Source organism: Lithobates pipiens, unplaced genomic scaffold (assembly GCF_037356315.1).
Source record: "Lithobates pipiens isolate NorthernLeopardFrog02 unplaced genomic scaffold, aLitPip1_a1.2 Scaffold_23, whole genome shotgun sequence".
In the NCBI taxonomy this organism is placed as follows: Eukaryota; Metazoa; Chordata; class Amphibia; order Anura; family Ranidae; genus Lithobates; species Lithobates pipiens.
In genome coordinates, this window is record NW_027507785.1 from 82,018,071 (window position 1) to 82,043,048 (window position 24,978).

The window sequence follows — 24,978 nt, forward strand, 5'->3', positions numbered from 1 at the left end:
ATTCTAAGTTCAGTAGCTTGTATAGCAAAACAGTTGGACCATAATGAAGGAGAAGGACATAGAGCAATAGCACTCTATGTCTCAGCTTCTCTCGGATTAAATGCTACGTACAGTCATGAGGATTGTGGCATGGCCGCTTCTCCTCCGGTTTCATATTCATGGAGCACATACTGCTAGGGACGTCATCATTCGTTAGACACTGCACAGAGCGCTGCATGACACCAGCTCCACAGGTAACAGAACACTGCAAAGACAAACAGTATCAGCCTCAGTTACCACCATATAGATAATCTTGCTATACCATATATAAAGTTTTTGGACACCTAACAATCACACCTATATGAACTTGCTGGACATCGTAATCCAAACCATTGGCACTATTATGGAGTTTCCCTCCTTTGCATTGATAACAGCCTTCAATATTCTGGGAAGGCTTTTTACAAGATTTTGGAGTGTCTATGAGAATTTGTGCCCATGCAGCCAAAAGAACATTTGTGGGGGCAGGTACTGAATTTGAATGAAATAACCTGGATCACAATGGGCATTCCAATTAATCTCCAAGGTATTCAGCAGGGTTGAGGTCTGGGCTCAGTGCAGGCTTCTCAAGTTCTCCATACCAAACTCATCAAACCATGTATTTATGGATCTGTCGGTGTGCAGGTGCACAACAGGGCCTGTCCCAAACCATCGCCACTAAATTGAAAGCATACCATTGGCTAAAAAGTTTTAAGTTGCCATAACATTCACTGTACCCTTCACTGGAAATACCCAAACACAATACTATGGAAGAGTGCCCACATACTTTTGGCCATAGAGTGTATTTCTTTCATCTTAATTCATGCCTGACTGTATCTCACTGTACTATACCAATAGGCAGTACCTTTGGACAGTTCCCAACTATCCCTCATTCGGAACAAAGTCCCTCTGTCCCTCTTTCCTCCTCAATTGTCCCCTATTTTTATCTGATCCATATAGCTGTATGTAAGATGCACTACTTATCTATCAAAAAGTGTTTCCCAGTATTAAATCTTTCATCCAATTTTTACATTGCTGCATTTGTAAATTCCAAAGGCCAATATAAAGGAATAGTAGGGGTAAAAAAGGGCTAAAAAAGGGTTCAAGACATCATTGTTTTGAAAAGTTCTCTTTTAAGGAGGGCGTGTCCTATGCCTACATACCTTTGCGAATAGGTGCCCCTCACTCCCATCTCAGAAAGTTGGGAAGTATGGTCTCGTGGTCCAAGTCATGTTCAGCCATGAATAACTTGGAAGAGAATCTCAAGTGTGTTCTTTGAAGCTTTTCATCTGTCAAACATGGTACTTACCTTCCCCCAGTTGCCAACTCTCCATGAAGCAAGCACAGGACACTCTCCCAGGAAGCAGCTTTGTACATTGGGTGGTTGGGTTCCTGGGCAGTTGGCTGAACTTTGGTAGCCATACTCATAATGGTCCTTTCCTGAATACACTTCACTGCATGACACCAGCCTTTGCCGATAGCCCATCCCGCATGTCACGGAGCACTGGAAAAGATTACATACTTGTCACCCATGGGCATAATATACAATCAGAGCCATATCTTTATATCATTTTCACAATAAGCACTGAAATGAATAGCTTGTCTGATAAGAATTACAAGTACTTCCTGAAGCACGTCCAAGCTGCCTATCCTAAACCTCCTGTAATAGATGACCTGCAATCAAGACAGGCTGCCCAACCCAGTGCTTCTCGTAGAAAAAAATTGGGCATGGTGTATCATAATGCTCAACGTTTTCAGCTATTTTTGGGGGAAGATTACATATTGTTAGACGTGTTGGGAGCTGTGTCTACCATGCTTTCATAATGCACTCCTATTGATGAATTAAAGGACCAATCCACCCAGAAATAATACTTTAGTTTTAGATGCTGCAGAATTAAACCTCCTGAAGTAATTGCTCTATTGGCGAGATGTCTGCATTGATTTCCTATTTCTGAAAACTACAACTTAGATATAATTTTTTGGGTGGACTGATATTTTTTTTCTTTTTTTGCAAATCTTTATTTTGCATTCCGCATTAAATTCCAAAGTCAAGGACTATATCAACAATAAGAAAACAAGGGCCACATGGAGTATCCGAAGTCCTTCCTCCCTAAGCAAACAACAATTCTATCTTTAAACTTAAGCTTGTCAGTAGGATGAAATAGAGAGTTCTCACCCAGCTCTTATATGTCTGTCCAGTTCTTAAATTGGTTAGTACAAAAAATTCACATCTCTGACCCCAGTTTCAGAAGTTGGCAGTAATAACATAATGCAAGAATAATAACCCAGAAAATAATAAAGAACAAATACATTAAATGACAATAACTTTAAACCAATGCGGGTGGACTGGTCTTTTAAGGCAGTTGAAGAAAAGGACATGCTGTATGTACGACACAAAGTAACAATAAACTTCAATGAATGTGCCATACGATCCAACCAAAAAAATCAAACTCTGTATTTTGGATCTGTCAAAAATGCTTCAAAATCGCATGTCAGCAGCAAAGCACAGATGCTTAAGAATGCTGACCGTAAGAGACGAGACACCTGGCACTCAAAGGCTAAATCCACCTTTTCTTTTTTTATTCCAGCTTTCCTATGTACCAATATACCATTTAGGTACCTCTGTTGCAGAAAAGAAAGGGCTTTCTCTCTCTTCTATGAGAGGTATTACCTCAGTCTCCTATAGAAAACTCCTCCATTACTTCCTGCTACACATCCTGATATTTGGGACAAAAAAACTGTAAAGCCCCGTACACACGAGCGGACTTTTCAACATCCAAAGTCTGACGGATCGTGTGTGGGCTGCAACGGACTTTTGATTCGCAAAAGTCTGACAGACTTTAGAAAATGGAACATGCTTCAAATTTTTCCGCCGGAACTCCGCCGGACCCAGTTCCTACCGAAAAATTCGCTCGTGTGTATGCTATTCCGACGGACTAAAACCGACGCTAGGGCAGCTATTGGCTACTGGCTATGAACTTCCTTATTCGAGTCCAGTCGTACGTCATCATGTTCGAATCCGTCGGAGTTTGGTGTGATTGTGTGTGGCCAAGTCCGCTCATTCGGAAAGTCCGTCAGAACTCTGTCAAACTCCGGCAGAACTCCTTCGGAAGTCTGTCGGACATAAGTCCTGTCGTGTGTGCGCGGCATTAGACTCCATTCACACTTGTGCGACTTGTCATGCAATTCTGGACATCCAAGTCATTCCCTATGTTTTCCAATGATTACCATTCATATATGTGCAGTTCATGTACTACTTTGGTCCAAACTTAAAGACCATAGACTTCAATGTTAACCCTAAAAAGTTACATGAAAGTCATACCTGAATGGAACACATTTTGGTGCAACAGTTGCCCATTATCAATGGTCAAAGCCAAAGTCGTATCCAAGTTGCACCCATCCAAAGTTGTATCAAAGTTGCATAAAAGCTACATTTCAAAGTCGGCGCAACTTTGGAGTCGTACAAGTGTGAATGGAACCTTAGTGAACAGTAGTTCAGCAGCTGACCTCATTAACACAAACCCTGCACCTGCCCTCTCCCTCCAGGAGATTGCTTCATATCAAACCAGTGAGATCCTTGTGGAAGATGGAAATCAATGTAGTAGGTACCGATACTACAGTGATTGCTTACGGCTTCTGAATCCAGTGCCCAGCAGCAGACCTGCTGTTTACTGAACATAGGAAGTTGGCCACTTGTCATGGATACAATTCAGAAAAAACACTTTTCAATTAATGCAAAGTTTTGATTGGACAAAGTGAAGATTGTAACATCACTGCCCCACCACTCCACCTTGTCCAATTAGAGAACGCTTTGCATTCATTGATGAAATTCAAAGTGTTCCCTGAATGACGCCTGTGCCGAATGAGCGCCCTCCTGTGTTTACTAAGCAGCATGGTAGTAGCACTGCATGAGACCCGGAAGCTAGCGGAAATCTCTGTGGTAGCGATGCCTACTATAGTGATTACTAGCTTCCTCACAGGTATGGCATATACATACTTATTATGGTCCATGCTGGACCAATGCAAACATGTAAAAACTGGCATGCCTGGATTCATCTTTAAAGGGGACTTTTGCTAATATACACTGCAAAGTAGCTGGTTTGCTGTATAGTAGAAGCCCCTCCTTTGCTGGAACTTACCATCAATGGGTTGCTCTATGGTCCCTGCAGCCCATAGGAGCTCCTGGAAAAATGGATATCTCTTGGTATGAGGGAACATGCGACTCCCTCCACTAACAATGCCTGTTACCTGAGTAGCCGTTTGGCAGGCCTGAATGCTGTAATGTGGCTCAGGTCTATGTGTAACCTCGGATTCTAGGGGGCTCTATAGGGTGAAAAGGGCAGAAAAAGTAGTGACTGAAAGGTGGGTACCAGCAACATATCTCTGATATGTAGAGAGCTGAATACTTTACCCAGAATAGGTAAAATCCTGGTCTGCTTTTGGTACACAAAATTAAATAACTCCATATAACACCACAGATTTTACTCCATCCTTTGGAGAATTAACTTATAGTTCTGAAAAGAAGCCGCTCCTGAGATCAATAAATATATTAATTGAATGCCTTCACTTTCTTTCCTTGCAAGGCTATGCTAATATGAGGCTTGCACAACTCTGAAATATGAAAGTATTAGTAAGCATCTACAGAAATTCAAATCCTTTACACTTATGCATTTCTGCACTGCACCCTAAAACGCATTATAGCAATAAATAGGTGGGAAGCTAGCACATTGCCAGTGCATCTCATTGTATGTGTTTTTTTCAGCACACCATAACCGACAGATGGGAAACATCTGTTAATTGTGGAGTTCATGCAGTGTGGTGTGTTGCCAGCCCATTCTAAAAAAAAAAGAACACAATGCACATTAATGCACAGCAATGCCCTGGGCATGTGCGGCTTCATAGGGCTCTATAGAAAGTTTGTGACTATGACAAATAGTATTTAAAAAAATCTTCATTCGAAAATGATAACAATGTGATATTACATGGTTATTTTAGGTACAATTTACCAAATTCTTTAAATGCACAAAACAAAATTGTTCCTCTGTTTGTACCTACCTCAGACCACTCCCCGGTAATCCAGATGTATTCACAGGACTGTACATTGCAAGTCTCCACATCAGATGGGCGCTTGTTCTCCTCACAGTGGAATGGTGGGACTTCCTTCTTCTGTTCATTGACGCAGTACACCAGGCGGTAGCGGAATCCTTCATCACAAGTCTTGCTGCACTGCAAGTAGAAGCACCCCGGTGAATCACACTGGATCTAATGGCTGGCAAGCCTTCAATACACTGTTCTTTATATAGCAGGACCACAAGCATTGTGAACAGTGGACCAGCACTTTCAAGTCTGCCAGTGAAGGTAGGCTATATAATAATTGTTAGCCAGGTGTCTGTGTAAGAGCTGATTGTATTGCTCTGTTCCAGCCAATCAGAATCACCCTTACATTTTAAAAGGATAATTTGACAAAGAAAGTTAAAGATACTCTGTCAGGGGTAAAACAAATTACAAACTACTGCAGAAATAAAGTACAGGCACCTAGAGCAAGGGTCTACAAACTTTCTGAACACAGGGCCAGTTTACTGTCCTTGAGGCTTTAGAGGGGCCAGACTGTGGCCACTGGGATTAGAAAATGGTACGGTGTTAGTAAGAGCAAACAGTGCCCCATCATTGGTTTTAGTGGAAGGAATAGCGCCCTATTGTTGGTATCAGTGGAAGGAATGATTCCCCAGTATTGGTATTCAAGGTAGGAATGGTGCCCTATCATTGGTGTCTGTAGGAGAAATGGTGCCCTATCATTGGTGTCAGTGGGAGGAATGGTGCCCTATCATTGGTGTCTGGAGGAGAAATGGTGCCCTATCATTGGTGTCAGTGGGAGGAATGGTGCCCCATAATTGGTGTCTGTGGTAGGAATGGTGCCCCATAATTGGTGTCTGTGGTAGGAATGGTGCCCATCATTGGTGTCTGTGGTAGGAATGGTGCCCCATCATTGGTGTCTGTGGGAGGAATGGTACCCTATCATTGGTGTTAGTGGGAGGAATGGTGCCCCATCATCAGTGTCAGTGGGAGGAATGGTGCCCTATCATTGGTGTCAGTGGGAGGAATGGTGCCCCATCATTGGTAAACATAAAGCAAAGGAGAGCGCACGCCAGCCCTAGTGTAATTCCGTTTATTAGTAAGATTCATTAAAAAGATAAAAGGTTGCATTCAAAAACATCCAGTATATTGTAGCATATCCATAAAAACCTTCTCTCCTGGTCTGCAGCAGTCCGTGGGCTCACAACAGCTGGCGGTGTTCATCAAAGGAACTGTCTACAAAGCCCGCCTACTACCTAGAATTGGCCATCGCTCACAACTCTTGCTCGGACCTGCCGGCGAAGTGTGATGACACTCGAGGTTGGAGGACGGGATGCGTTGTGACGTGGCTGACTCCTCCGATCAGCTTAGTGCGGTTGCTAAAGTGACAACATGTTTCGGAAGCGTTGCACCCTTCTTGCCCTATAGTAGACTTATACACTGAAACCCCCCGCCCATCACTGACAGCGCTTTATTTGTTTTGTTTTGATGTGTTTACCCCATCATTGGTGTCTGTGGTATGAACGGTGCCCCGTCATTGGTGTCTGTGGTAGGAATGGTACCCCATAATTGGTGTCGATGGATGGCATGGTGCCCGAGGGATGGATAAAAGGCAAAGGGCCACATCCGGTCCATGTGCCACCGTTTGGAGACCACTGACCTAGAGGCCTCTGCATTGGCATTAATTATCTAACTATGATGTCAGAATCTCAAGCCATTTTGATCTATAAGTCTATAAAAAAGAACAAGAGCATCACAACTCAATATTCAGTCCAGTTAATGCTTATTATTCCAAACAAAAAGTAAGAAAGTATAGCCAACGTGTTTCGGGGGCTCAGAAATCTCACTTCGTCAGGGCTTGTATGTATGCAAAGTATGATAATACTGGACAGGTATTAGACAGACAACCCCTGCAGGAATTAGATCATCTTCATTTCTTATTATTGCCTGCCCAGTACTACTATACATCATTGCCAGCATACAAGTCCTCATGAAGGGGGATTTGTGAGCCCCTGAAATGCACTGGGTCTACTTTATGACTTTTTGGTGTGTATATTAAACATTCACTGGACTTGTTATTGAGTTGTGGCACTCTCATTCTTTTATATAGACTTTAAGACTGCTCTTGGGATCTCCAGGAGTACCCCTGCTGATTTTGGAACCAATGCCCATTCTCATGCACATCTGGTTCTAGCTCCCTATTAACACATTTTTTTTACCAAAGGCCATTTCGGTAAGCAAGGCTTGCCCACTCTTTGGCTAGTAAGGATGCCTATCATGGTGATGAGCCAATGGGGGTTTCTGGGGAATGGGAGGTAGCAGCAAGCTCAAAAGTGTTGGAACTTTGTCTGTCAGAACGGCCTGAAATTGGCCCCAACCCAACCCAATCCTCTCCCATTAGGGTAGACATAAACAATTCTTTCTTGCTCCACATCTGATGGTGCTAACACGATTTTTTAATGCTGAAACTGTTCTTAGGGAGACATATTCCTATGGACATCCTTCCACTACAGACACTTCCTTCTTGACTTCGATAACTGGTCCTTGGCGCAGAGGCCGCATATTTGCGTGAATTGCAGTCAAAACAGCTGTGCCGATAGTGTGAGCCCCCGGCACAGTAACCAGCACCTAGCAGCAGAAAGCTCCTTTAATCGCTGCTTGCAATCGGGAGTTTTCAGATCACGTGACCGCTGTGACAGCCATGTAATTAATATAGGAGCCTATGGGGGTTATTTATGAAAGGCAAATCCACTTTGCACTGGAAGTGCTCTTGGAAGTGCAGTTACTCTAAGTCTAAGGGGTAGATCTGAAATGAGTGGAAGCTCTGCTGATTTTATCATCCAATCATATGCAAGCTAAAATGCTGTTTTTTATTTTCCTCGCATGTCCCCCCTCGGATCTATAGCGACTTTACTTCCAAGTGCACTTAAGGCCCCTTTCACACTGGGGCGGTGCGGCCGTCGGCGGTAAAGTGCCGCTATTTTTAGCGGCGCTTTACCGTCGTTTTAGCGGCGGTCTGCGGGCGCTAGCGGGGTGGTTTTGACCCCCGCTAGCGGCCAAAAAAGGGTTAAAACCGCCCGCATAGCGCCGCTGCAGCGGCGCTATGCCGGCGGTATTGCCGCGCTGTCCCATTGATTTCAATGGGTAGGAGCGGTTTAGGAGCGGTGAATACACCGCTCCTTCACCGCTCCAAAGATGCGGCTAGCAGGACTTTTTTCACTGTCCTGCCAGCGCACCGCTCCAGTGTGAAAACCCTCCGGCTTTCACACTGGAGTGAAAGGGGCCGGTTTTTTTCAGGCGCTACACAGGCGCTATTTTTAGCGCTGTAACGCCTGAATACCACCCCAGTGTGAAAGCAGCCTTAGTAAATAACTCCCTATGTGTCGGTCTTCCCTATTAAAAATTAGCCACAGCAATGTATCAATGTTATGTTTACACTTTGCACATGCTAAAATATTGGACACACAAAGTACAGAATTGCTCAGTGACACTTATAGACACTAAGGCTGCTTTCACACTGGGGCGAAGAGAGCGTCGGCAGTAAAGCGCCGCTAAAACAAGCGTCGCTTTACTGCCGACGCTCTTACCGCCCCAATATGAAAGCAGCCTTAGTGTCTATAATGCTGCGTACACACGATCAAACAAGCGGGTGGAAATGTCCGGCAAACTCAAGTCCGCCAAACAATCCCCCCTGTGTGTAGCCTCCGGCATACTTTTTTGACCCGAAAGTACGGCGGACTTAGAATGTAGTTTTACACTCCAATCTTCCCGCCGGACTCGCATTTCGGTGGACAATCCGGCCGTGTGTATGCCAGTCCGCCATACTTTTGAAATGAGCTGACTTTTCCCGCCCGGAGAAAAGTCCGCTCATTTCAAGCGGGTCTCCAGGTAGGCGGGGCCCGCGAAGGAGACGTCGCTGGCCCCGCCGCCTGGTATGGACTTAAAGGGGAACCCCAACGGCGAAAAAAAATCGGCGTGGGGGTCCCCCCAAAGTCCACAACAGACCCTTGTCCGAGCACGCTACCCGGCCGGCCAGGAAAGGAGGGGCGAGCGAGCGCCCCCCCCCCCCCCCTCCTGAGCTGTACCAGGCCCTCAACATGGGGGGGTGCCTTGGGGAAGGGGGGGCCGCGCGGCCACCGCCCATTTTTTTCAATAGGCAGGGGCGCTTTATGTATACACCGCTCCTCCACCGCGCCAAAGATGCTGCTTGTAGGACTTTTTCTAGCATCCCGCAAGCGCATCGCCCCAGTATGAAAGCACTCGGGCTTTTACACTGGAGTGACAGGAGAAGCGCTTTGCAGGCGCTATTTTTAGAGCACCTCAGTGTGAAAGTGGTCTTGCAGTACCTTTGGTTTGGAATAAATATATATGTACAGGAGAGGTCCCTGAGTTCCGAACTTCTGACTTGTGAACGACTCCTATTACGAACGGGAGGCGGTTTGACGTTCTGCGCATGCGTAGCCACTTTTTGGCAGCGGGCACATCGGAGAACAGCGGAAAACATAGGAAAACAATGTTTGCGCACGGGCGGCTACTTGACAGAGCATCGGAAAATGACGTCTCTGCTGTTCTGTGCATGCGCTTCTGACTTACGAACAAATCTGACTTAAGAACAAACCGGCAGTCCCTAACCTGTTCATAACTCGGGGACTGTCTGTATTTATTTATTACAGGTACTTATACAGCGTCATCAATTTATGCAGCGCTTTACATACATATATTGTACATTTACATCAGTACCTGCCCTGAAGGAACCTATAGATGATATACAGATGATGTTTTTTTATAAAGACTTTATCATTTGGACATTTATAATGAACAAATAAAACACAATTATTCAAACAATCACTATATGGACGGCTGACATCTCCTGTAACCATGGCAGATTGTTCTGTACACAAATATATTTGCTTGGTGTGGGAATGCCAGGAGCTATGGAGATCATTTTGAGGAATATTATCCATTTCTTAAAATGATCCCCATATCTCTTGGCAATTTCAACACCAGGCAAATCTATTTGTATACATAACATTCTGGCAAGGTTACAGGGGATGTCAGCTCTCCATATAGCAATTGTTTAAATGATTGGTTCCATTTATTCATTAAAAATATAAACAGCATATGCTCATATATATATTCCAAACCAGTGGTAATTGTCTATCAGTGTCATGGAGCTGTGCTGTATTTTGGACAGTGTCCCATATTTTCTGACAGCTGACAATTTTCCACTGATAATTTATTATATCTCTGCAAGGAAATGGATCTTGTACCCAAGCTAATGACTAATGGAGCTGGCCAATGTCTCCAAAGCCAAGGCAGAATGGGGGGGGGTTGCAAAATGATCAGATTTTTGGACCCAAAGCAAAAGAGGCTCAGGTTTTACTTTACCATCCCTCTTTAAACCCCTCCCACTGTTAGGGAAACTTGGCCACACCCACCAATTGGTGGGGCGTGCTATGTGCACCGCTACTAGCCCTATCCCTGCTCCACCCTCTGACCCATTCCCATTGTTAAGGCCTCATACACATGATAAGAAAATCAGAAGGGAATATTCGTAAGATTCTGTCGATTTTCAGATCATTAGTACGGTGCATTCGACAGCCGATTTGACATTTTCGTTAGACAAAAGCTAGATGTGCATGACAAAAAATGTTGTTTAATTTCTTTATGCTTCTGTTGATTCGTAACGAATCGTAATTTCGCAAGGCGCGAGTTTTCATATTTGGACTTGTTTGTATTTTTGCAACAGTTATATTTTCGTTGATACGAAATGGTTCGTAATTCCGTTAGTCTAGCGATTTGTAATTTTGTAAGGCGCGAGGTTTCATATTCAGACTCGTTCGTATTTTTGCGACAGTTATATTTTCATTTATACAGAATAATTCGTAATTCCGTCAAATTTTCTTTGATTCGTAATTCGTAATTTTGTTAGATTATAATTTACGTTTATTCGGTACACAACTCGTAATTTAGTAATTGTTACTTTTGTGAGATTGCCTTTTACGTTGATTCGTACTTTTGTAGGAAATAAAGAATAATAATCCTATGCTTGCTTATCTAATAAGTGCTGTATTTACTCCAGTCCACTCCCTCAGTCACGACACCCGACTCCGTCTCCGCAACTGAATCTAAAAAGATTCAGGAATTGTGTGTAACACAAAAGGGATAAGCTGATTGGCTAAAGATATTAGGAAGGATACATGACTCACTAATACACTGCCCATTCGAAAGAATGATTCGAGAACATGAAATTACAAACATACATATTAAGATACACTTAGCCCTTGTACACATGGTCGGAACATTCCGATGGAAAATGTCCGATCGGACCGCATTGTCGGATAATCCGACCGTGTGTGGGCTCCATCGGACTGTTTCCGTCTGAATATCCAACCGACAAAGTTTTAGAGCTGGGTTATAAAATTTTCTGACTACATGCTCCGATCAGACTTTGTCTGATTGTTTGTAGAGAATTCTGATCGGACAAAGTGCCACGCATGCTCAGATCAAATTCCTAGACCAAAGCTATTGGCTACTAGCCACAACGTAGTCCCGTCGTAACTAAATTACGTCATCACGTTCCACTTTGTCCGACCGTGTGTATGCAACACCAGTTTCGGACAAAATCCAATGGATTTTGTTGTCGGAATGTCCGACCGTGTGTACAAGGGCTTACACTGTCCATTCAAAAGAACGATTCGAGAATACGATCAAACAAAATTACGAATAGACAAAGAAACTAAATTACGAACGCACGAAAAATACAAACATTCCAAATTATGAAGAGACAAAGGATTGAAAATACAAAATGTAAATCATTTGTTATAGATGTAATTTTCGTTCTTTTACTTTTTCGGAGTTTCGTATTTTCGTAGGTTTGCCCATTCGTATTTTCGCGCGTTCGTTATTTTGCTTATTGGTATTTTCGCAATTTTTGTTCTTTCAGCTATTTGGATGTTCAAATTGATCCAAATGTACGAATACTAACAAATTCGTACGGAAATCCATTCGTTACGAACTGATACGCACATGTGTAATGTGCAGGCTATAAAATTTTTGTCGGATGTGAACTCAACGTCTGATTTTCGGATGGTCGGTACAGAAATCGTCACACAAGTCGAAAGTACAAACACGCATGCTCGGAATCAAGGAATGACTGGGCAGAGTTTGGCCTTGTAAACTACTGTTCGTAATCTAAAATTAACATTCATGACGCGGCAACTGATGAAATGTCGAAATGCAGCGCACATTCTCATCTTCTTTAATGGGATATTAATGAAAGTGCTTTGCTGGTGATACTGATGGAGTTATGCCAAATGGATTTTAAAAGGCATTTGTTTTGTACGATCTGAAAATCGCAAATCGACGCTAACCAAACTTCTAGGGGCCCAAAGGGTGGCGCTTGAGAAATGAACTTGCTCTTTATACTCTCATAGTACGTCACTACGTTTGTGCAACCCGCATCCAATTCACAATAGTGTGAACCCAGCCTTATGCTTCAAAAATCTTTGCCATTCTGAGGCTTCCCTCCAACCACTTTGCATATTATTTTATTTATACCGTGGTTCTGTGTTTGCCAAATATGTTGCAGAAATCTCCCTCAACTGAGTGTGGCTGCATCCATTTTAACTGTGGGCAACTGAAGCTGCTGCCTGTTCACTTCCTGGATTTAGACAGACACACATCTCCAGCTCTGCAGCTCTCATTAGCCCTCTAATGACTCACGCCCTCCCTTTTTGGCAAACTCTCACAAGAGTTAGAGAGAGAGAGCTGTGCATGATGGCATAAGCCTAGGCTTTTTACCAGACAAGAAACAGGAAGCGGGCTGTATAAGGTATTTACTGGCAGAAAAAAAAAAAAGTTTTCCTATCCAAAGTTAAAACAACAAGGGCAGAAGATTTAATAGATGAAAAAATGACTGAAGGTCCGCTTTAACCACTTCAGCCCCGGAAGATTTGACCCCCTTCCTGACCAGGACATTTTTTGCGATTCGGCACTGCGTAGATTTAACTGACAATTGTACCCAAACAAAATTGATGTCCTTTTTTTCCCACAAATAGAGTTTTCTTTTGGTAGTATTTGATCACCTCTGCGGTTTTTATTTTTTGCGCTATAAAAAAAAAAGCGTCAATTTAGAAAAAAAAGCTATTTTGTTTTTACTTTTTGCTATAATAAATATCCCTCAAAAATATATAAAAGACACATTTCTTTCGCAGTTTAGGCCGATATGTAGATTCATGGCATTTTTATTATTACTTTTTTTTTATCAGTAATGGCGGTGATCTTATCAGAACTGCAACATTGTGGCGGACAGATCGGACACTTTTGACACTATTTTGGGACCATTGACACTTATACAGCGATCAGAGCTAAAACTAGCCAATGATTACCGTGTAAATGTCTCTGGCAGGGAAGAGGTTAAACACAAGGTTTTTTTTTTTTTTTTTTTAAAGTCAGCAACTACAAACACTGTAGCTGCTGACTTTTAACAAGGGCCCTTACCTGTCCAGCGAGCCCACGATGTCGCCCTCCCCGGGGCCGATCTGTCCACCTGATCGGGTGCCGGCGCTGCCCTCCTAACGAAGGGAAACAGGCAGTGGAGCCTTGCTGCTTCACTGCCCGTTTCCTACTGCGCATGCGAGAGTCGCGTGACGCTTTGTGAATGGATGCCTGTCTACTGAGACACACACATGTCCCAGAAGACATTGCGCCCCATCTCCCAGGAGACAACCTGAGGGAGGACAAGAACCGCGGAGTAGAAAGTGGCAGATTAGGACGATCTGCCTAGCAACGGCCATTTCTGGTAAGTAAAAAAAAAATGTTTTTTTCAAATGATTTTGAATGTATTTTAACCACTTGCCGACCGCCGCACGATGATATACGTCGACAGAATGGCACGGGCAGGCATATGGGCGTATATATAAGTCCCTGCCTTCCCACGGGTGGGGGGCCCGATCGGGCCCCCCCCCCGGTGCCTGCGGTGGTCGGTATTCGTTCAGGAGCGATCCGGGATGAGGGGGCGGCCATTCATTCATGGCCACCCCCTCGCGATCGCTCCCGACGAATGGAAATCCTTCGTGACATCACTTCCTCTCCTGTAATGTAAACACAGGCAGAGGAAGTGATGTAATCTCTCCTCCGTGTCGGTATTTTTCGTTCCGGCACCGAGGAGAGAGGATCGGTGAGTTGCACCAACACGACACTTCACAGTAGAACATGCCAGGCACACTCACACCCCCCCTTTACCCCCCGATCACCCCCCCCCAATTACCCCTGCCCCCCAGTCACAGTGACACCAATGCATTTTTTTTTTTTTTTTTGCATTGGTGTCATTTGTGACTGTAATAACTGTTAGGGCAGTTAGGGTTAGCCCCCTTTAGTTCTAATGTACCCCCCTACCCCCCCAATAAAGGTTTAACCCCGTGATCACCCCCGTCGCCAGTGTCACTAAGGCTGGGTTCACATTGCAGCGGTTTATGAGAACGGATGTGATTCGCACTGCAGTGCAAATCACATCCGATCTCTGCGATTCGAGTTCAGCCATTCGCCGCACCCGCCGCAAATTCGCACGGGACCCTTTTTTTGGTCCGCAGCAGAATCGGATCGCATGGGTCTTCACACCATGCGATCCGAGTTTGCAGATCGCACTGCGATATGCGAACTGATCTGGGGGTGTCAGTAACATTTCACTGACACTCCCAGCAGTTCGCATAGGGCAGTGTGAACTGCTGCCGGGAGGCATGCGATGCGGGAACCAGCCGCGGATTCGTGGCGTTCCCGCATCGCTCCAGTGTGAACCCAGCCTAATAAGCGATCGTTTTTCTGATCGCTGTATTAGTGTCACAGGTGACGCTAGTTAGGCAGGTAGGTATTTAGGTTCGCCGCAGCTTTTTATAGCGCCAGGGACCCCCATATACTACCGCATAAAGCCCCCTGATTGCCCCCTAGTTAACCCTTTCACCAGTGATCACCATATAACTGTTACAGGTGACGCTGGTTGGTTAGTTATTTTTTTATAGTTTCAGGGCACCCGCCATTTATTACCTAATAAAGGTTTAACCCCCTGATCACCCGGCGGGTGTCATTTGTGACTGTAATAACTGTTAGGGCAGTTAGGGTTAGCCCCCTTTAGTTCTAATGTACCCCCCTAACCCCCCCAATAAAGGTTTAACCCCGTGATCACCCCCCGTCACCAGTGTCACTAAGGCTGGGTTCACATTGCAGCGGTTTATGAGAACGGATGTGATTCGCACCACACTGCAGTGCAAATCACATCCGATCTCTGTGCGATTCGAGTTCAGCCATACAGATAGTATGGCTGAATTCGCGTTGCACCCGCCGCAAACTCGCACGGGACCCTTTTTTTGGTCCGCAGCAGAATCGGATCGCATGGGTGTTCACACCATGCGATCCGAGTTTGCAGATCGCACTGCGATATGCGAACTGATCTGGGGGTGTCATTAACATTTCACTGACACTCCCAGCAGTTCGCATAGGGCAGTGTGAACTGCCGCCGGGAGGCATGCGATGCGGGAACCCGCCGCGGATTCGTGGCGTTCCCGCATCGCTCCAGTGTGAACCCAGCCTAATAAGCGATCGTTTTTCTGATCGCTGTATTAGTGTCACAGGTGACGCTAGTTAGGCAGGTATGTATTTAGGTTCGCCGCAGCTTTTTATAGCGCCAGGGACCCCCATATACTACCGCATAAAGCCCCCTGATTGCCCCCTAGTTAACCCTTTCACCAGTGATCACCATATAACTGTTACAGGTGACGCTGGTTGGTTAGTTATTTTTTTATAGTTTCAGGGCACCCGCCATTTATTACCTAGTCTCACTAGTGTACCCGTAAATTTAGGGGTGTCTACTTTCCAAAATGGGGTCATTTGGGGGGGTTTGTGCCATCTTGGCATTTTATGGCCTTCAAAACTGTAACGCCCTTAGAAAGCCTGAAGGCGGTGCTTGGTTTTCGGGGCCCCGTCCGCGGCTAGGCTCCCAAAAAGTCCCACATATGTGGTATCCCCATACTCAGGAGAAGCAGCAGAATTTATTTTGGGGTGTCATTTCACATATGCCCATGGCATGCGTGAGCAATATATAATTTAGTGACAACTTTGTGAAAAAATAAAATAAAATAAAAAGTTTGTAATTTTCCCGCAACTTGTGGCAAAATATAAAATATTCCATGGACTCAACATGCCTCTCAGCAAATAACTTGGGGTGTCTACTTTCTAAAATGGGGTCATTTGTGGGGGTTTTGTGCCATCTTGGCATTTTATGGCCTTCAAAACTGTAATAGGTAGTGAGAAGTGAAATCAAAAATTTACGCCCCTTAGAAAGCCTGATGGCGGTGCTTGGTTTTCGGGGCCCCGTACGCGGCTAGGCTCCCAAAAAGTCCCACATATGTGGTATCCCCGTACTCAGGAGAAGCAGCAGAATTTATTTTGGGGTGTTATTTCACATATGCCCATAGCATGTGTGAGCAATATATCATTTAATGACAACTTTGTGTAAAAAAAAAAAAAAATTTAAATTCAATATTCAATCGCTTGAGGCAAAAAAATAAAATATTCAATGGGCTCAACATGCCACTTATCAATTTCCTTAGGGGGTCTACTTTCCAAAATGGGGTCATTTGGGGGGGTTTTGTACTGCCCTACCATATTTTCACCTCAAGAAATGAGATAGGCAGTCGTAAACTAAAAGCTGCGTAAATTCCAGAAAACGTACCTTAGTTTGTAGATGTGACAACTTTTGCGCAAACCAATAAATATACAGTTATTGACTTTTTTTTTACCAAAGACATGTGGCTGAATACATTTTGGCCTAAATGTATGAATAAAATTGAGTTTATTGGATTTTTCTAATAACTAAAAGTAGAAAATATCATTTTTTTTCAAAATTTGCGGTCTTTTTACGTTTATATCGCAAAAAATAAAAATCGCAGAGTCAGTCAAATACCTTTAAAAGAAAGCTCTATTTGTGGGAAGAAAAGGACGCAAATTTCGTTTGGGTACAACATTGCATGACCACGCAATTACCAGTTAAAGCAGCGCAGTGCCAAAGTGTAAAAAGACCTCTGGTCATTTACCAGCAAAATGGTCCGGTCTGAAAGTGGTTAAGGAGTGTGTTTATGTATTTTTTTTTTTAGGGTGGACCTCTGCTTTAAATGTGTTCCCTCAGTGTGCTCTAACTGTGGGGGGGATAGGCTACCTAGGACATGACAGAGTACACTGCTTCCGATGACAGGGAGCAGTAGATCCCTGTCATGTCACTAGGCAGAACAGGGAAATGCCTTCACATCGACTCCGCAGGACCCGCGGGCACGCTCCCTCGGCGATTGCGAAAGCCGTTTTGTGCAACCGTGCCAGTCTGCTGACGTACATTGGGGTGTGGCGGTCGAGAAGTGGTTAAGAACAAAAAAAAATCATGTTGATATGGCCCGAGAACCAGAAGTGATGTTGAAATCGCTCCGGTCCTCCAAGGGCATAGAGATGAGCGGTAGCCATCTAGCCATCGCTTATCTCTATGGAAAATTGCTGCCAACGCCAGATGGTTCCTGAAGCTAACGATCGGTAAGGTTAGCCTGGGTACCCCTGGGAAGCGGTGGGAAGACACAGCTCTCCCACCGTTTCTAAAGGCAGACTACCTGTAAAAAGTAAAAAAAAAAAAGATACTGGGGTTATGGCATCTAGCTTCCAGAACTCCGGTATTTAACGTCAAAATGATGACATTTAAAGTTAGGCGGTCAGCAAGAGGTTTTTAAAAAACACCCCGGTGATCAGTCGCCCCCCAAAAAATTTTAAGTCAGCAGCTACAAATACTGTAGTTGCTGACTTTTATTATTGGAACACTTACCTGCCCAGGGATCCAGCGCTGTCCTTACTTGAACTGATTTGTCAACTGGCTTCGGATCCAGGCGCCTTCACAGCCCACTGCACATGTGCGAGCTGCACTGCATTTGTGAATAGTCCCCAGTCTTCTGGGACCTGTGATGTGTCCCAGAAGGCTGCAAAGAAAAGGAAGCAAGGGGGCTGAAATTTAATTCGCATTGCCGCTGTCAAAACCAGGTACCCGCTCCCCATACTCCCCCAAAAACTGACAATCACCAAGGGGGGGGAGGGGGGGGGGGGTGAAGTTCCACTTTAAAGACTATAAACTGCCATGCCAAGGCTCATTGTGCAGCAGGCATTGTCCACCATTATTACTGCTGAGAAGCCCATCCTGAACAATGACTGCTGGAGCGCATGAATGTAGACCTGAAGCAGCTGCAAAAAAGGCTGCCGGAGTTCAGCCACATTGGGATGCAACAAAGGATGAAAAAAAATGAAAACAGTGTTTTCTAAAAGAAAAAAAAAGCATGAAAATTGTTTGTAGTGCCTTAGCAAATTACATGTCTCCAAATTAGGGTATAAATCTACTCCAACAGCTTCTGCTTAAAAAATCTTCTGTCTCACACACTGACATAGACAAGAAGACCTGGGAAGGTTGGTAGTGGGTTGCTAGTGCCTGCAGATACACTAGTGGCCACTGTGTGTCAGCGTTGCACTTTTCAGCAACAGCCTAACAGGCGTAACGGATTGAGATTAACTGCATTAGTCACAATGAATTTCATATGTGTGGCTGTAAAGTGGATATAACTGCTTTACAGAGCCATTATCAATGCTTAGACCTTATTATATAACGGAAATTTCTTACCTTCCAAAATTTCATAGACAGGTTATATATTTCCCCCTGTTGCTTTCAATTAAGTGCAGAACATTCTATTCCAGGGTAATTGCAGGACACTGAACCAAGGTATCAAAGTGTACCTGTCCTGCATTAATCATAGTATATAGAAAAAAACACAATATTTCATGTGCAAAAGAAATGAAGTCCCGGAGGAAGGTGCGAGACTGACCTGTTTAGTTCAGTGCCAAGGTCAAACTGGGTGATGCCAATAGAGTATCTGATCTGAAGTCCTACAACTGATCGTGTGTTGGCAAGTTTTGCCTTAAACTAGAGCTGGCTCCGAACAATGACGAACGAGGGGGCATTGTATATTACTGGGTGGGCGCTGTCTATGGAAGAAAAAAATAGGAAATGCTACACAATGGAGATGTAGGGGGGCACCCTAAGAAGGCTCAAAACTGGAGCAGCTGTGCATGGCAACCAATCAGCTTTCATCTTTCATTTTCAACACTTAACGTGGTATTAAACCCAAAAACAAACACTTATTATACTGCAGCTTAACAATTCCTAGATGTGTTGGCTGCATTTATTTTCTTTTTCAGGCTATATTTCCTCTATTTTCACCTGACGATTCTGCCAGTAAGTCTGTTGTTTTTCAAAGGAACAAGTTGTCCTGCAGATATATTAGTTAGAGTGTTGAGACAAACCAGTGGCAGGGTGCTGCCCCCCTATCCATGGATCCAGCCCCCCGATCTACATATCAGGGCACGGGTGCATGGATTCCAATGGGGGGAGTTGTATTTTTGAAGCACGTGGTTAGAGCCAGAGGCTCTAATAGGTGTCAAAAAAGGGTGGGCTGTTGTGTGAGAGATGGAGGAGCGGACACCGGAGCCGCTGCTCCCTGCACCTCCTGGCCTCTCCCGCACCTATGGACACCGCTCCCCACATCCCCGGGAGAAGGAGGGGAGGAGATTACAGCCTGGACCAACAGTATGCTGAGAGGAGGAGAGGTCATCGGAGCCACTGCTACCTGCACCCCCGGACCGCTCCCTGCACCTAGGCTGCCGCTCCCCACATCTCCGGGGAGGAGGAGAGGAGATCACAGCCTGGACCAACAGTATGCTGAGAGGAGGAGAGGTCATCGGAGCCGCTGCTCCCCGCACCTCCGGACTGCTCCCTGTACCTATGGCCATCGCTCCAATGTTTTATTGCTGTCCCTACTTGGGAGTTTCACCTTTTCTGTTTGTCCTGGTGACCACTGTCAGTAAGGGCGAGTTCCCACTGGTGCGGTGTTCTAACATCGGATGTGATTCACACTGCACTGCAGTGCAAATCACATGCGATGTCTGTGCAATGCGATTTCAGCCATATAGATAGTATAGCTGAAATCGCACAACATTCAGACCAAACTTGCACAGGACCCTTTTTTTGGTCTGCAGCAGAATCGGATTGCATGGGTCTTCACACCCATGAGATCCAATTCCTGTTCCGAATTTGAAGATCACGCTGCGATATACGAACTGATTTGGGGGTGTCATTAACTTTTAATTGACTCTCCCAGCAGTTCACATAGGGCATTGTGAACTGCTGCTGGGAGACATGCGATGCAGGAAACCCACAGTGGAGTCGCAGGGTTCCCGCATCGCTGCAGTGTAAACCGAGCCAAATGAAAATTAATGGGAAATCCAAATTATACAGCTGTCACCAGAACAAGAAGTGGGGGGATAGAATATGTGGACCTTGTTCTTGTCCTGGGCTGCTCCTTCGCTGATCACAACAAAAGGAGTGTACACCAGATGAAAAATCCTGAGATGGGTATTGAGGAGCGCTTCTTTTCAGAAGTTTGTATAAATTAAAGGTCTTTTTGAAACATTTCCTACGAACTTTAATTACAACCAACGCGTTTTGGAAAAAAGCCTCCCCCTTCTTCAGGGCCTGAGCAGTGGATGTTATTAGACTCAAGATAAGATGCAACAGAAGACCAATGTTAGGACTTGATAAAGCCTGTCATCTCTTAATGGCACTATTGATTGCCGGCTGGCTCTCTGGGACTGGAAATGAAGGGGCATGACAGAAAGCAAAATCTATACTGACAGAGGTTTTAACTTATCCCAGTTCTATTCAAATCTAAAAAAAAATTGTTTGGGCTATACATACATTTTAACGCTGAATTTCAGATAAGCAAATATTGTTTTAATACAAAGGGCATGTGTATTCTTACTGGGTTATTGGTGTGCTTTTTTATTTCTTCCAGATCTATGCAGTTACCCAGCAGGAGTTTCCTGTAATAAAGACCGGTCACTGCTGCTCTCTCTCCTTGTGCAGGGTGACTGGTCTTGTCTCCACCCCCTCCTGTAGTTTTCTGCAGGCAGCCTGTAGTGGATGGGGCCCGCTGGGTTCTTCCCACAGCTCTGCTCCCTGCACAGGCTATGTACAGCACAGGGATGACATGTAAACTGCAGCAACATTATGACAAACAGTAACTCCCGCATGCATGCGCAGGGGTGACATTATCGCAGCTTGGCTATTTATACAGTCAAAGCCCACAAACCCTGAAGGAAGACTGGGTGAAGATGGAAGCTCCAACAGTGGTGCAAGTGAGCCGCTGGAGGGCTTTGTTTTCAGGCAAATCTGTCATATTGTGCTAGCATGTGGTGCATACAAGCACATTATAAATTAAACTGCCTAGAGACCAATTTTTTTTTTTTTTTTTTGCTGCAATTTACACACCATCCCTGTGATGTACAAAGCCTGTGCAGAGAGGAGAGCTGTGGAAGGAACCCATCAGGCTCCATCCACTACAGGCTGCCTGCAGAAGACTACAGGAGGGGACGAAGACAAGACCCGTGAAGTGACCGGCTAAAGTAAATATCCCCTAAAAGGTGCACATTTAGGAGATATTTACTATATTTATAGAGAAAACTTATAGGCTTAAAAATCAACCAAGGGATTTTACTCCCACTTTAATACCTTTTACAATTCAATTACAGGGGATGTGAATTTGAACATATCAGCCACCATTAGCCATTTTGCATGTTGCACAGCAATATTTCTGATGGGTGTTCTAAACACATAAGCATTGCTGCTCTTCCCTTTTAAATGCTAGTATCAGTAGCACCAGCTTTAGTAGGCATTGTGCATAGGGCAAATGCCAACGCAGATGTTGGGCTTAAAAGTATTGAATGCTATGCAGCTGTTGTCCTCTGTAGTAAAATCAGGAATCTGGAAATTGTGTGGCCAGCAAATATGCTGCACAATGACCACATGGCATTATTGGACAGAACATTCCACAGACGAATTCAAACAATTGCTTCCTAAATAAAATGGTTTGCCCCACTGTACTGTACAGTTTTTTTGGTTATCAATCAGGATTACCGTATATACTCGAGTATAGGCCGACCCGAATATAAGCCGAGGCCCCCAATTTACCCCCAAAAAAACTGGCAAACTTATTGACTCGTGTATAAGCCGAGGGTGAGACATGCCTGTCCATCCCTGTGTGTGTGTCCGTCCATCCCTGTGTGTCCGTCCATCCCTGTGTGTCCGTCCATCCATCCCTGTGTGTGTGTGTGTCCATCCATCCATCCATCCCTGTGTGTGTGTGTCTCCATCCATCCATCCATCCATCCCTGTGTGTGTGTGTCTCCATCCATCCATCCATCCCTGTGTGTGTGTGTATCCATCCGTGTGTGTGTGTGTGTGTGTGTGTGTGTGTGTGTGTGTGTGTGTGTGTGTGTGTGTCCAGCCTACCTGTGTCCCGAGCCTTTGTCCCGAGCCTCCGTCCCGTGCCTTGCCTCCTTGCCTCCGTGCCTTGCCGCCGTGCCTTGCCTCCGTCCCGTCCCGTCCCGTGCCGTGCCTTGCCTTGCCTCCGTCCCGTGCCCTCTTCGTCGGCGCCTCGGCGGCCATTGTAAAATTCAAAAGCTGCGCCGCCGCCTTCGCCTGTGATAGGCGGAACACTGAATTTCCCAGCAGCCTGTGTTCCGCCTATCACGTACATCGTATCATCCTTGTCCGTAGTACGAGGATGATACGATGTCCGTGATAGGCGGAACACAGGCTGCTGGGAAATTCAGTGTTCCGCCTATCACAGGCGAAGGCGGAGCCGGAGGCGCGGCTTTTGAATTATAGAATGGCCGCTGTCTGTCTGCTCGACACGCTGATCGAGCGGGCAGACAGCGATGACTCGAGTATAAGCCGAGGGGGGCACTTTCAGCCTCAAAAAAGAGGCTGAAAATCTCAGCTTATACTCGAGTATATACGGTACATGCTTTCCCCACTTTATGCTCACATCTGCGAGGAATTCCCTATCTTCTTTTCCCACCTGGTGCAGCCTACCTTTCCCCTTTCCTATCTCTCCCCTTTCCTACCTTTCCCCTTTCCTACCTTTCCCCTTTCCTACCCTTCCCCTTTCCTACCTTTCCCCTTTCCTACCTTTCCCCTTTCCTACCATTCCCCTTTCCTACCTTTCCCATCTTTCCTACCATTCCCCTTTCCTACCTTTCCCATCTCTCCCCTTTCCTACCTTTCCCCTTTCCTACCCTTCCCCTTTCCTACCTTTCCCCTTTCCTACCTTTCCCCTCTCCTACCTTTCCCCTTTCCTACCTTTCCCCTTTCCTACCCTTCCCCTTTCCTACCCTTCCCCTTTCCTACCTTTGCCCTTTCCCATCCATTCTCACTCTATATTCGATCTTTTGCTTCTATTAACAATCACATTTCTTATATGTCTAATACTTTAACCCCAACCCCCTCTTTACATGGGGCATCCCTTCGAAAGGCCCTTTCCATTGTTACGGCGAAGTCGAAATTCTGCTCTCATGATGCAGGAGCAGTCGGGACTTTAATTGAAACTGCTCGATATTTCTTTATTTAAATATGTTGAGTTCATGCTCACCTATATCTACCTCTCTTATTTGAATGTAAATCAAAGTGCTTACTTATATTATTCAAATAACATAAAGGGGGTTATTCACGAAAGGCAAATCCACTTTGCACTACAAGTGCAAACTACAAGTGCAAAGTTCACTTGAAATTGCACTGAAAGTGCACTTGGAAGTGCAGTCGCTGTAAATCTGAGGGGTAGATCTGAAATGAGTGGAAGCTCTGATGATTTTATCATCCAATCACGTGCAAGCTAAAATGCAGTTTTTTATTTTCCTTGCATGTCCCCCATGGATCTACAGCGACTGCACTTCCAAGTGCACTTTCAGTGCAATTCCAAGTGAACTTTGCACTTGTAGTTTGCGCTAGTTGTGTAAAGTGGATTTGCCTTTGTAAATAATCTCCGATGTCTTATGTCAACCATTCTACATTATGCCTTCTCTTCTTTGGCCTGCTTGTTATGTAATAATAAAATGGACCCAATTGGTCAGCAAACGGCCCTGGGAACCCCCCAAATGCCAATAGTGGATAAGTTGAAATATCTGGGAGTAACCTTGTCAAGGGATCCTAAGCAATATATAAGTCATAACTTAGTCCCATTATTGGCTAAGTTTAAACAAAAAATTGCTATATGGAAACGAATGCCTCTCTCGGTCGCTGGCAGATGCAATCTGATAAAAATGATATGGATGCCCCAACTTTTATACATATTACACAATGCCCCAATATGGATTAACAGAAGCTGGTTTGATAAAATCGAGATGCTGTTTAGGGAGCTAATATGGAGGGGAGGACAGGCCAGATTGAGATTGCGGATGCTTCAGCTACCGGGAGAGGAAGGAGGATTCGCGGTCCCTTATCCGGAGTGCTATTTTTGGGCGTCCCAATTACAACAGCTAGGGGGGATCGATGAGAAGAACGGAGGAACCCCAAATGGGAGATTAGTATTAACAGGCTCCCCACATAGTACCCTGATTGAGACCCTGGAAGCGGACTCATTCCAGTGTAGATGCCCTACAGTAAAAATGATGTAAAAGATATGGGTACAGTTAAAAAAAAAATGGGATATAGTGAAATAACAAAGTATACGCCTCTATGGAACAATAAGAAGCTACAGGAAATATGGCGGGTTGGAAAAATTGCAGATTGGGAAAAATGTGGCATTGTAAGGCTTAGCCATCTATATGGCGGCAGGGGTATTAAATCCTTCGACCAGCTGCAAAGAGAATTTAAGATATCACAAAACTCATTTTATGCCTATATACAAGTGAGGCACGCTTTAAGGACCCAGTTTGGAAACCTGTTATTAACATGGGAGGAACTGCCCTTGCTATACCCAGTAG

General features: G+C 44.8%; 1 protein-coding gene across 1 annotated transcript in view; it reads right to left on the reverse strand.

Annotated features, from left to right (window-relative positions):
- Nucleotides 1-24,978, reverse strand: part of ADAMTS9 (ADAM metallopeptidase with thrombospondin type 1 motif 9) — a 357,655-nt gene that overhangs the window by 23,534 nt on the left and 309,143 nt on the right. The window contains exons 31-33 of the mRNA XM_077451954.1: nt 5,071-5,241; nt 1,325-1,519; nt 112-244 (exon numbers count right to left, since the gene is read on the reverse strand). Of these exons, the coding sequence (XP_077308080.1) occupies nt 112-244; nt 1,325-1,519; nt 5,071-5,241 (499 nt within the window). The remainder of the gene's footprint in view (nt 1-111; nt 245-1,324; nt 1,520-5,070; nt 5,242-24,978) is intronic.